Source organism: Mercenaria mercenaria, chromosome 13, assembly GCF_021730395.1.
Source record: "Mercenaria mercenaria strain notata chromosome 13, MADL_Memer_1, whole genome shotgun sequence".
NCBI classification, from domain to species: domain Eukaryota; kingdom Metazoa; phylum Mollusca; class Bivalvia; order Venerida; family Veneridae; genus Mercenaria; species Mercenaria mercenaria.
Window position 1 is genome coordinate 34623161 of NC_069373.1, and position 14236 is coordinate 34637396.

The 14236-nt window shown below is 36.0% G+C and overlaps 1 protein-coding gene across 1 annotated transcript in view; it reads left to right on the forward strand.

Annotated features, from left to right (window-relative positions):
- The first annotated feature begins 4241 nt into the window (after positions 1-4241).
- Positions 4242-14236, forward strand: part of LOC123528898 (gamma-tubulin complex component 6-like) — a 42895-nt gene continuing 32900 nt past the window's right edge. The window contains exons 1-2 of the mRNA XM_045308968.2: positions 4242-4350; positions 11085-11266. Coding sequence (XP_045164903.2) covers positions 11094-11266 — 173 coding nt within the window. The 5' untranslated portion in view covers positions 4242-4350; positions 11085-11093. The remainder of the gene's footprint in view (positions 4351-11084; positions 11267-14236) is intronic.

Sequence of the window (14236 nt, forward strand, 5' to 3'; positions counted from 1 at the left end):
GGTTCGTCTAGTGACATTAATTATTTTATTAGTAATTTACTTTTTACCGAGTATTATCATAAAATACCGCGTGGAGCACTTACATCTATCGAAAATGAAGAAAACTTTACTTTAAAATTAAGACTGCCTATTGGACTTACTATATTTATTTTGGCTCAATATCATCACAGACTACTGAAATAAAGATGAGTAAATACCCTCATACCCTCTGGTTACAACTTAGATCAACAGAAAATCAATGCTAATTGACTAACTGTACTTCATGTTTCAAAAAGACGACCAAAAACTACCAAATAAAGGCGTAAACGGCCTCAAAAAGACGTCTCAGATAAAAAGAAAGGACATCTTTTGTTTGCTGGGTTATTTCTTGGTTATTAAATTTTGTCATAATTATGATCTATAAATAAACAATACATTTGTATCCTGTTGGTCATGAGCACGTTCGTTCAAGCAAATTTTTTTTGTATATTTCATAGATTTTTTGTTACACTTTTGACCTGTTAATGCACATATAACAGATTAAGCATTAATATTTACTCTAATATGCTTATTTCTGTTAAAACATGCTTACGCCAAAATGACGCCACGTTAACGTGCGATGACGTTAATGCTTTTGTTGCGACCAAGAAAAAGCGCTACTATATTTTATATACTGTTTTAGATTAAGGGCGTATTAGAATCCAAATAATGTATAGCAAAATAGTGTTTTACCTAAACTAATACACTCAAAATTGGTTATACGTCGCCAGAATAATTTACTCGGGCTACGCACTCGTGAAATTATTCCGCGGACGTATAACCTCTTTCCGTGTATTAATAACGTTGAAACACAGTTTTCTAAACATTATTTCTTAGTTAACTACAACTTCTTACTCGTCGTCATTGCATGTAGACATTTTAGCGTGCACGTATTTCGGAACGACGCTTGACCACACATTTTATCATCAGCCAGTCAGAACTTTTGTCGTCTAAACCGATTGTTTTCAAGAGAAGCCTGTGCCAGAACAATAATTAACGTAGTTTAAAACATCACAAAGGGGAATTTCTCTACGATAGTTAAGTGACTGGTGCTAGGATTACCGACTTTTTCAGTACTCGTATAGTATTGAGAAATGGGCTATTGAAATGGGTTAGTGTTTTTTTCTCGTTAGCGACCATATCTCTGTATCAGTTTTAATTTTTTTCTGGGTTGGTGCCAGTGGTCAACACCTCACACTCAGTCTCTCATTGATGCTTCATAGCTTATATATAGCGGTTATCTTTTTGTGATACTTGAAGAGTGACTTATTAACATAAGGTGTCAGTGTCACGGGGTGAGAAAATGTGCAGTCAGTCCGGGGCTCGAACCCGGGACCCCTCGCTTACAGGCCGAGTGCTCTACCGACTGAGCTAATCGGCTGCCTGACACATCTTCCCTCCTAACGTGACCAAGTCCGTATCGTGACATCCATCAGCAAAGATGAAAATTTGAACAAGAATACTGAAAGAGGGAAATCTCATAGTTAGGGGTAGGTTGTGTTAGAAACACAAAATGTGAAAATAAGAAAATGCAAATTAGAATAAGAAATATCTTTAAAAAGTGGTAGTCGGCGCAGTGTAGTTGGAAAACAAGTTATATATAAATTTTGTGGTTTGTCCTTGAAAAAAACTACCTTGACGACCGCACACAGCGCTCTTTCTGCAAAAATTAGTACTGTATTGTATTTATTAGACATACTTATTATATTTATTAAGACATACAAATACAAACGTGCTAAGCATACTGACAGCCACATACCTTTCAGGATGAATGATTTGTCATTTCCCCTCGGCGTTGCACAAGACACGGAGAGAAAACATTGAAATCTTTCATCCAGTTAGCAAGACTGTTGCATAAATCTTTCGTATAGCTAAAGAAACCTATCTGATTTGCTAGCGTAGTCATCATTCGAAATTTATAACATCTCCATGAAAGTGAGTTTTTATAGTAAAATCTTCAAGAAGATACGCAGCTAAGCAAAAAAAATAGTAGACAGGGTTTGATTGAGCCTGCTCATGAGAGGAAATGAAATATGTAATACTCCTCCTCTTTTACACAGATTATTATGTTGTATGTTAATATAAATATGCATAAAATATATTGTTTTATCTTTGTGACGTAATTAAATTTGGAACACTTGTTCTGACAGATTCTGGTTGGCCATTTCTTTATTGTTTGACACAGCTATAATAACATTTTAGCCCTATCTAGGTTATGTATCAAGGGTCAATTAACTGAACTAATTTATAAGTCAGAGACCATCAATTCAAAAAAGTGCAGGGAAGTTACTGGGAATGAGGTAAGTGTATACATGAGAAGAATGTAACGTCTGTGCGTTCTGATTGGTCAGTCATGTAAGTGATTATTATTTTTCAACATTGAGATTTTTCACTGCATTTACATTATTTTATTATACATTTTGACAAAATTTGCTACATTTTCTGTGTATTGAAAAAAAAGTTTTATTAAACGAATTTCTTCCGCCATGTCAACGATGTAAACAGGTGGGTCATCTCATTCACACGAAAATTACTTAAACAAAGTACATGTATCACTATTCATATGTTTTTCGTCCGATATTTTGGTAGAGCTAAGATAGTTCCTGAAAAACATGTAATTAGATATACATGTTCCAATGTATGGAAGCCCTTACACGCCATTATGTTATAATGTAAGTCTGTGGGAAAACAATTGGTGATCTCTTACCTATACTGTCATTAAACTACCCCACAAAAGTCGGGTCGAGAACGAATTATTTTAGATTTCCTCAATGTAGTCAAATTGTCACTGAGATGAACTCGCAACATTTGGATTGGTCCCTCTGGCTCAAATACTGATAATGTTTTTAGTTTAAACTAAACTGTAATAACTTCCTTACAAATTAAGAAAGATGTTCATTATCTTCCCACTCTGGTTCTCAAAAAAAAAAAAAAAAAGAGAGAAAATTGATTTTTTTTACTGAATTTATGTCACTTCCATATTCGTGTTTTCTTTTGGATTGATATAGATTACAAAACCAAATGCTGCAATAACAGAAGCTTTATTTTCTCATCGGTGTCATTTTTTGTTTACTTTCACCAACGACCTGATTAGATTTTATTAAGTTTTCCTGAAATACTATTCCTTATAACTAATGCCATAGCTCTCAGTATAGTCATGGAGCTATAACACATAGTCTATAACAACTTCCTGGTATAGTCAATCTAAATTTCAACATGAATAAGATAATCTAACAAACAGGAGCTTTTTGGTGTAAAAGCAGTTTATTGGATGTTAATAATATCATCGGTAATGTAAATGTTTGTTGTAATCCGCTCTTCCAAGTTCTAGGACATGTTTGAAATGCATTAACAGTTCTTAAACAGAAAAAAACAATATGTATAACACCATTGATCAGGTCGGATATCCGGGCACTTCAGCGTATCGCGTTGCGTAGCAACAAGCGGAGGTGACAGCAAACGCTAAATTGTAACTGAAAAGCGTTTAATGTTTCCTTAGTGCTGGTTATTTTTCTTTATTTAAAGTAAAATTTTGGGCAATATTAAGAAGTCAGTGAATTTATAATGTAGCATGATGTTCGAGAAATCACTCCCGAGAAAGAAATCTTTCTTTTTTAGGTTTCAGACTTGATATTCATCATTAATCCGTGTAAGCTACAAGGTCTCATATTTGAGACGGACTGAATGAAAATTATAATTTAAAAAATCGGAGGTCTTTACAAATAAATAAAACAGAAAATCTAGCTCATCTAATTAGGTTTCTCCATTCGTTTCACTTTTCTCGTTCTATTTTGTAGCCTACCATTAAAACAGTTCTGAAAGCCAGATAGCTTATACTGTGGTGTCAAAAGTGATTCAGTAACGCCAAATTTAATTAAATCAACACCTCTTACCTAAATTCTGATTGGTATGCGATTTAATAAAAGGTGTCATAATTTAAAGCATACTAGTACATAATGCGTAAATACTGGATAAGGGATTTTTTCTCCCTCGAAGCGTATCAGGATCAAAATAGAAGATCTTTAACTGCATTCATCACACAATCCATTGAGTTTATATAGAGTTTTATAAACAACACACATCTCTCTCAATGTTATCGGGTCGTTCTAAAATAGACACAGCGGCTGATTTGAAATGCGCTATACAGAGGGCTACCGATTCTTTGTGTTTCAAGTATGGTAGGTTTAGAGACGGTGTCAGTTCTGTAGCCACTGCATTTATTGACTAGATAATCTTTAGTGTGCTTTTGTCACTTTTCGTTAAAAAGACTGTCTTTGTCGTAGTTCAAAAAGAAAATGGCGGTTGTTTTGATAGGTCCGAGCGTTGAAATTGGTATGTTTCTTTGTTGGGATGTAATAAACGGCATTAAATTGCATGTGATGAAAATAAGGCGTTATTTTAAAATCTGACGAGGGATGTAACTAAATTATTATATCCCTACAAAATGCTTAATCGAGACAACTAATTCACACTCGTTTTCGGATCACATATTTTTCGGACAAATTTCTTATTTGCCACATTTAGAAGTCGCATTGATCTAGGGCTTAAAGTAAAACGGGTGTAGAATATATATGCCGTGTTACCATATATTCGTGCCCCTAAGTGGGTAATTACATGCTACTTGTGTAAAAAATGGACGTAAACTTAACATATTTCTATTTTCTGCAACAACTGAACTTCTATTTTTGTCTAAACAACAAAAAACAGAACGATTTTTAACCGTTTCTAAAAATAAACATACCTGTAATAGCCAACCTTGACAATCTGGATCGCTGAAACGCTTATCATCAAATTCGTGCCATTTGGTTCCCAGCTTTCTACAACAGTTTGTATGATCAGGGAAACCAGTTCTATACTACACAACAAAAGTTTCTTCATATCACTGTGGATTAATGTCACTTTCATGAATTTTTGAAAGGCATTGTGGTAATTAATGCAAATAATTAAAGTACACTACCCAAGTATTTACAACATTTTAAAGGTAAAGTTTTAAATATGAACTGTAAACATTAACATTTTTTTGTTTTTTTTCATACTTTTTGGTAAACATATTTACTACTTTGAAACTTTGATGTAGTATGACATTATTGCTGGTCACAGTGTGGGCATAAGAACACACTATGCCTTCTAACAACTGTAACTTTAGTGCAAAAGGCCAGATGTACCCAGTGGCTGCACTTTTCACACATTGCCCAATTTACAATTTTAAGATACGGAAGCTTATGTAAGTTGGGTGGTGATAATTTATGGCACACACAGCACAGATCAGCTTCAGAAACATCCTCTTCCATATCTTCAGTGTCTGTCAGGCTCTGAGGGGTTGGAGATTTGGTCTTGGCATCCAAGTTCAAGCCACTTGTGGAGGGTTTGGGGCTGTAATGCATTTCCAGGTTAAGTTTTGCATTTTTTGTTTTGCCTTTGCTTTTAGTTGATGGCTTCTGTGTTTCTTTTTCTGCTCTTTCTACTTCATAATCATTTAGTTGTTTGTTGAAGCTATCCTCAGTTATAGCAACACCACCTGGTTTTGGCTTCTTTAATTTCTTGGCTTTACATGCACTGCATACTATGACATTTGAATCACAGTCTGAGTTATTTTTCTTTTCAAGTTCTTTCCTTTCAGTTTTCAGTTTAAGGAATTCTTCTACTGCTACCTTGCCAGACTTAATGGCTTTTACCTTTTCTAAAGGGCTCTCTTCTCTGAAGCCTTCTGCTGGGAAAAGCTTCTCTTTAGGGACAGCATCTGCACAGAAAGGGTATATCCCTGTTTTCTTAAAACCAGCCTGTATATTGACTGGAGTGAAGGCCTTCAAATATGCTTTACATGCAATATTACAAATGTCATACTTTGTTATAACTGTTCCCATGTTCTGCCTCATGAACAAAGCACATTCAGAATAATAAAAAGACTTGAATGGCCCAAATATAGAAACATCAAGTGGCTGCAAGAGATGGGAAGTATGGGCTGGCAAGACAAATAATATAATGTTGTGCTCCTTGGCCCATTTTATCAAACTGGATGATATGTGAGATGCATGCCCATCAAACGTAAGTAGTACTGGCTGACTGCTGCCTTCACCATTTGATACATAAGGTAAGAAATGTTCCTCAAGATACTGCCGGAATATATGTGAATTAGACCAGCCGGACTCTGACATGGCTGCACTTGCTCCAGCACAGGCTCCCTTCAGCAAATCCTGATTGAAACGTTTACCCTTAAAAACAAAAAAAGGTGGAAGAGAGTTTCCAATTGCATTTACACAACTAATAAGAGTTGTTGTTGTGGATCTGGGTGACGTAACTGCCTGGGGTTTGGTGTTAACACTTGCCAGTATACTTGGTGGTCTATGTTCTGGTTGGAGACCTGTTTCATCTATGTTATAAATCAAATGTGGTTTATCCTGAAGATTATACTTAGTTATGGTATCTTGCAAGTTTTTATAATATGAAGATACAGTTTCAGGGGTTGATGACTTGGCCCTCTGACTGTCAAGTTTCCTTGGATTTACTCTGGTTAGTCTATGCTCCCAGCGTTTTAAAAATCCACAAATCCAGTTATAACTGAGAGGCTTATTCTTTGACCTTTTCCCCATATCATGTGCCAGTTCTCCAGCCAACTGCTGCAGCTGAACGTTTGAAAATCCATAACCTAGTTCAGCCATTGCCTCCACATGATCAACAAGGGTCTCCTCCTCTTCCCTACTTAATATAGTCTCACTACCAGACTGAAAGTTATTAGGGTCTATACGCCCTTTTACCCTATCCCTTAATGTCTGCACAGGTACTGCAAACTGTTTTGCAGCTCTTTTGACTGGAGTCCCTCTCATTACTGCTTCGTAAGCTTGCAGCATAGATTCAGGCGTGTACTTTCTGTATTTGTCCTTTATTTTCTTTGGCTTATCCTACAAAAAAAATTATTTTTTTTCATACTTGTTTTGGTTAATTTAGAACAATGAAAGAATTATCAAGAATTAAATTTATCATATTGGCAATCAATAAGCAAAGATATAAAACATATAGATCTGTAGTCAAGCCTGGCCTTTATTTATCATCATATGGGGTTAGAACAATCTTTTTTTTTTTTATAATCTGAGGGCATGCAACTTTCCCTCATAATTTAATGAAAGAAAATCTCAGAGCAGGTAAGAATTTTCATTGAAGAGACTTCAATCCATAATTGGATTTTAATTGGCTTTTTGTATCATAAAATGTGTAGCGCAACTTTTCGACGTAAGTGTAACTAAATGATAAATATCACGTGACTTGAGTGTGTCAAGCGTCTCCGTGTTGTCAAAATGCAGAAGAATGTAAATTTTATGCAAAATTAAGATTTATGGGCTGTTATTAGACAGAATTAAACAGATTAAAGGGTTCAGGTACTAGGATATTGTTGTAATAGTAGTATTTTACCTGTTTCTTGCGCATTTTGATGGTTGAAGTGACGAGCAAAAAACTTGTTGCGAAACTTGATAAGTACTCGGACACGCGCAGCGGTCTCGCGAGGCACCATTCCTTCCGTTTGTTTGGGCACGAATTTGATGTTAAGGCACGAATCAATGGTAACTGGCCATATGCCCCTAGGAGGTTTGCCCCAAATGAAAAATTAGTTACTGAACATTTGTCTCCCCCCCCCCCCCCCCCCCCCCGTCTTATTTTAGCTGAAATGACAGGACATTTGGCCCCTAGTCGAAATAATTTATACAGTATGGTCCGCAGGAATTAATTAGAAATGTTTGAAATTCCTTTTTAACATGCTTGTGACATGTCTACATTTTATTAAACATGTTTCTAGAACATACATGTCAAGTTTCCCGGATTCAGACCCAATTTCCCGGATGTACGGAAAACTTAAATATCTCCCGGAAAATCATTTTTCCATAATAAGCATTCCTTTAGTGTAATTTTGGACAGATGCCAGCATTAGCCAGACAGTTTTTATATTCCAGTGGCCAAAATTTCAAGCATCAAATATCAAATCACTAATTACACACTGTGGCTGACGTAATTTATCACTCTATCGATAAAAGTTTAACAAGGTCATGCTCCGATGACATCAGTAGACAGGTGTATGTATGGGCTATTTTTAGATTGTGTTAATTGGCAAGTTTAACATAATGTCATGATATGGAAATTTTAGATGGGAAAAGATTTGAATACATTTGAAATTGAGTAGATAAATTGGAGTGATGGGAATCGTTACCACCGGTGGCAGAAGTGTCAACAACTTGAAATAGGTTTAAATATTCTTAACAGCTATGATTTTGTATTTTTATTTTCATTTTTATTGAGTAAAAATTTTAAAACTATATAAAGTCAAAATGGTGAAATAGATTCATTTCCAATCTATTTTAGCTACTGCTCATGGGCTAAAATTCTAGGAATGTCAAAAAGACCTGCAGATTATTCACTGGATACTATTTTCCTCTGCTTATTAAAAGATAATAATTGAATAAATTTAAATCAACTCTTTTTTGAAAAAAATGTTTAAACCCTTACCCTGCTAAATTTCTATAATGAACTTGCCCATCTTTCAATTTGGACAGTACCATTAACTGTTAAAAGAGGTGACTGACTGAATGGCATACAGTGCAGATCATGATCAGACTTCAGGTATGTGCAGGCTGATCATGATCTGCACTGGTCGCAAAGGCAGAATTAATAGTGTCCAGCATAATAAGGATAAAATGCAAATTACAACCCCTGAAACCTTACCAAATCAATTAATCAAGTCAGAAAGGATATGGTTTAGATCTAATCTGTTTTACAGTTTTATGTTCGACCTACAATTTCGATAAAACTCCTGGTTTTTCATCAAATCTCCTGGATTTTCAACTGATATCTCCTGGAAAATTGTCCTGGGAACTTGACATGTATGCTAGAAATAAGAATTTGTGTTTTAAAGTATGATGTCTTTAACCATTTTCAGTATCTGTATAGGGTTGGATACCGGTTCCCGGTATCGGTACCGTACCGAATAATCACTTCGTAAAGTACGGGTATATACCGTTTCGTAAAGAACCGGTCCCGATTCCGGTATTTCCATAAAAGTAAATAAACAAAATAATTACCAATTCCGCGGCAAAAGAAAGCAGAAAATAAGCAAATAGTATTTGAAACACAGTTATAACGCGATCGACATTGTTTACTGTGACACCGCTCCGAGTAACATGGAGAGCTGGCCTTGCGAATAATTTCGTATGCTAAATATTATTATAAAAAACTTCTTTTCCCGTCGTTTTAAACTACGTGAATCATACTTAATTGCAAAATATACGACATTTTTTTGCTCTTTGTCATATTCTATCAAAACAAATGAAAAAAAAATTATTTTTATAAAAAGTTACGAAACTAAGCTGTAACCTACGTAAACAAGTCATCGGTTTTCGCGAACTAATAGAAATACGTTATTGCTGGTTGTTTCAAGCGTTTTGAGGGCTATTTTTCAATGAAAATTGTGTTGGAAAAAATGTTGCAATTTAAATACATTACTAGTTAACCTGGTTGAAGATTTATCATGAGTGACAACGAGTCTGACTTGTTAAATGGGTTAATTTGAAAGCTAGTAAGTGTTGAATTTTTACAGTTCTCGTCAGTGCAGAGCATGCATTAACACAGTCAGTGAGTCCTAGATTTAAATTGCACAGTGAGCGACGTATCTACTCTTTTTTTTTATTTTGGAAAACTCTAGTTTGTAAAATATGTTTATTTTATTTACTCTTTCATAATTTTAGTACAACATCAAATTAACAGACTTAAAATGTTTATATATCAAAGCAAATTTTCCTGTATAACTACTTAAAACGGTGTATTTAATACTAACCAAATCATTGCTTATGTGATGTACTTCAAAGCTTGGTATCGGTATCGTTAAAAATACCGTATCCTTTCGTTGGTATCGGTATCGGTATCGGACCACTTCGTCCTTAACGATATCCAACCCTATATCTGTATTAAGATTCATTTAGAAGTGGTGTGCTATATCTGCTAATATTAATTAAACTTGCATAAATAAAGTGTCAGTTATCTCTTTAAACATTCACTTTGCTGAATTTGGCAACCTTTCTTCGTTTCATCATTTTGCCATTAAAGAATTTGAAACACTTTTGTTTTAACTCTTTGAAATAGTTATTAAACTATCGATTTAATTGAGGCATGTATGATGAAAACAATCATTTAGCATTTATTTACAGGTAAATGTTTCTGTCTTAAGCAATCAAAAACTGACAATTTAATTAATTCAATACACTATTCATAATTCTAATATGACTAGGCAAGGCTTAAATCATCACAACAGTATTATGTTGACATCATGTGGACGTGATATTTAGCGCCATGTACGCATTGAGAAACAGTGCTTTCAATTTTATCAAATATTTTACTTTAAAACAGGTTAAAAATGAAATGTCACAGCATAACTACCTTGATTAATTTACATTCACACCGAGTTCATAATTCGCTGTGCAGAATACTTCGTCAGCGTTTATGCTCTAATTGAACTATTTGGCACGACTAATTATCATTTCCGATCCAGGCATGTATAAACAAAGGAGCGTGACGACCTACCATTTGGCGCCATACATCCGCAAACAGTTCTGTCACATTTGGTCTAAATTTTACAATAAAAGACTTATAAGAATCAAAATAATGTATCAGTATACGTATAGAAGTTAAAGCTGGAAAAATTATTTTTGAAAAAAAAAATGAGGGTTTGGAGAGGGAATTATTTTCCAAATTGTGAATTGGGAGAAGGAAATGGGGCCAAATAATGGTTCCGTACATGTTAAATGAAGGTCCTAAATCCATCCTGTGTTACATGATCATAATTTTATAACTTAACCAGACATTTAGGCTGTTCCCCTCTGCTGGTCATTTTGTACATGAGTTAGACTGTATTTAGGATATGTACATAGCTCCTGTAAATAATTTGATAGATGTCTTATAATAAAAAACTCTTATTACTGTAAATCCATCTTTGGTGACCAGTTTGTTCTTGTGTTACATACAAATGCAGTAAAATACTGCTGCTCACTTTCCAGGCACCATTTTACCCATTTTTTGTTATTTTATAGCTTGTTGAAATGGCATCCACAGAAAGTATTACAGAGGCTTTTGGTTATCTTTGTAATTATTTTACACCTGAAAAGAAAAGAGCAACACTTGGCCGCCAACCTCAAAGTAGAAAACAGATCAGGTCAAATTTGAAGAAGCGCCTGTATAGATCATTATTTACATACTTAAAGAATACAGACAGGTATGTTTTAGACCTACTCATAATGTTGTAACATATTAAAAATTTGTAACAGAGTAACTGTTTGTTATAAATCACTACTTTATGCTCTTAAAATGTTTTGTGAATTTTGGATTGTTTCTCTGATTTTAGCAGAAAACTCTGCATTAGGAATGAATGTAGTTTTAAATTGGTTATAATTATTGCACATTTTTCAGAAATTTGGTAGATATAACAATTATTTTGTATGTATTTTAGTAACAGTCAAAATTATCCCTCAATATCCAGGACAACATGAAAAATTGTTGCCTGTGGTCTGTATGCATCTAGCAGCATTACACGTGCTGACAACATAAAGAGTTGTTGCCTGCAGCCTGTGTGCATCTAGCAGCAGTTACTAGGGCTGACATCATTATGAACTGTGCCTGAGGCCTGTATGCATCAAGTAACAGTTACTACACTTGCTACAGCTGACAACTGTATTGTTGCCTGCAGCCTGCATGCATCTAGCAACAGTTACTAGAGCTGACATCATTAAGAACTGTGTCGGTGGCCTATATGCTTCTAGTTACAGTTACTATAGCTGACAACATGAAGAATTGTTGCCCGCAGCCTGTTTGAATCTTGTAACAAATGCTAGAGCTGACAACATGAAGAATTGTTCCCCACAGCATGTTTGCATCTAGTTACAGTTGCTAGAGCTGACAACATGAAGAATTGTTGCCCGCAACCTGTTTGCATCTAGTAACAGTTTCAAAGGCTGACAGCATGAAGAATTGTTGCTCGCAGTCTGTTTGCATCTAGTAACAGTTACTAGAGGTGACAACCTGAACAATTGTTGCCCGCAGCCTGTTTGCATCTAGTAACAGTTGCTAGAGCTGACAACATGAAGAATTGTTGCCTGCAACCTGTTTGCATCTTGTAACAGTTTCTAAGGCAGACAGCATGAAAAATTGTCGCTCGCAGTCTGTTTACATCTAGTAACAGTTGATAGGGCTGACAACATGAAGAATGTTGCCCACAGCCTGTTTGCATCTAATAACAGTTGCTAGAGCTGACAACATAAAGAATTGTTGCCCGCAGCCTGTTTGCATCTAGTAACAGTTACTAGAGCTGACAACATAAAGAATTGTTGCCCGCAGCCTGTTTGCATCTAACAACAGTTGCTAGAGCTGACAACATAAAGAATTGTTGCCCGCAGCCTGTTTGCATCTAGTAATAGATACTAGAGCTTACAACATAAAGAATTGTTGCCCGCAGCCTGTTTGCATGATCTAGTAACAGTTGCTAGAGCTGACAACATAAAGAATTGTTGCCTACAGCCTGTTTGCATCTAACAACAGTTGCTGGAGCTGACAACATAAAGAATTGTTGCTCGCAGCCTGTTTGCATCTAGTAATAGATACTAGAGCTGACAACATAAAGAATTGTTGCCCGCAGCCTGTTTGCATCTAGTAACAGATACTAGAGCTGACAACATAAAGAATTGTTGCCTGCAGCCTGTTTGCATGATCTAGTAGCAGTTACTAGAGCTGACAATATGAAGAATTGTTTCCCACAGCCTGTTTGCATCGAATAACAGTTGCCAGAGCTGACAACCTAAAGAATTGTTGCCCGCAGCCTGTTTGCATGATCTAGTAACAGTTACTAGAGCTGACAATATAAAGAATTGTTGCCCACAGCCTGTTTGCATCGAATAACAGTTTCTAGAGCTGACAACCTAAAGAATTGTTGCCCGCAGCCTGTTTGCAGCTAGTAACAGTAACTAGAGCTGACAACCTAAAGAATTGTTGCCCGCAGCTTGTTTGCATCTAGTAACAGTTACTAGAGCTGACACCTAAAGAATTGTTGCCCGCAGTCTGTTTGCATCTAGTAACAGTTACTAGAGCTGACACCTAAAGAATTGTTGCCCGCAGCCTGTTTGCATCTAGTAACAGTTACTAGAGCTGACACCTAAAGTATTGTTGCCCGCAGCCTGTTTGCAGCTAGTAACAGTTACAAGAGCTGACATCTAAAGAATTGTTGCCTGCAGCCTGTTTGCAGCTAGTAACAGTTACTAGAGCTGACATCTAAAGAATTGTTGCCCGCAGCCAGTTTGCAGCTAACAAGAGTTGCTGGAGCTGACAACAGAAAGAATTGTTGCCCGCAGCCTGTTTGCAGCTAGTAACAGTTACTAGAGCTGACAACATAAAGAATTGTTGTCTGCAGCCTGTTTGCATCTAACAACAGTTGCTGGAGCTGACAACATAAAGAATTGTTGCCTGCAGCCTGTTTGCATCTAGTAATAGATACTAGAGCTGACAACATAAAGAATTGTTGCCCGCAGCCTGTTTGCAGCTAGTAACAGTAACTAGAGCTGACAACATAAAGAATTGTTGCCCACAGCCTGTTTGCATCTAACAACAGTTGCTGGAGCTGACAACATAAAGAATTGTTGCCTGCAGCCTGTTTGCATCTACAGTGAAACACCGCTCGCTCGAGCATCGATGACTCGAGCACCCGGGCTCGCTCGAGCAATTCATGTGGTCCCGGCCGATTTCCTTCTATTTTCTATGTGAAATTACCATGGCTGGGTCGAGCATCGATAACTCGATCGCTCGAGCATGACACCTGGTCCCTGTGTATTAATTTACTCTTTGTTGCTTATGGCAAACTCGAGCAGAGGTGTCAAAATTTTTCACACCTTCGGCGGTCAGAATGTATCGGTTAATTTAAAACTTTCCCACGTCGTGAGAATTGCATGGTCTATTCTCCGACTATCTTAAATGTTTGTTTGTCGGTATATTTGATCTGATAATGAATTTAATTATTGATGAAAGGTGGAAGAGAAATTTTATTGATCAAAATTGTTATTAATTATTACTTTTTTTCTGCGGGATCGAGAAGATAATTATGAGATCTTAATATTTTAATCAACAGTTGTTTGCATGCAAATACAGGAAATAAGATAGCCTTTTTATAAAATTGAGACGATAAAATGAGATCTTAATTTGG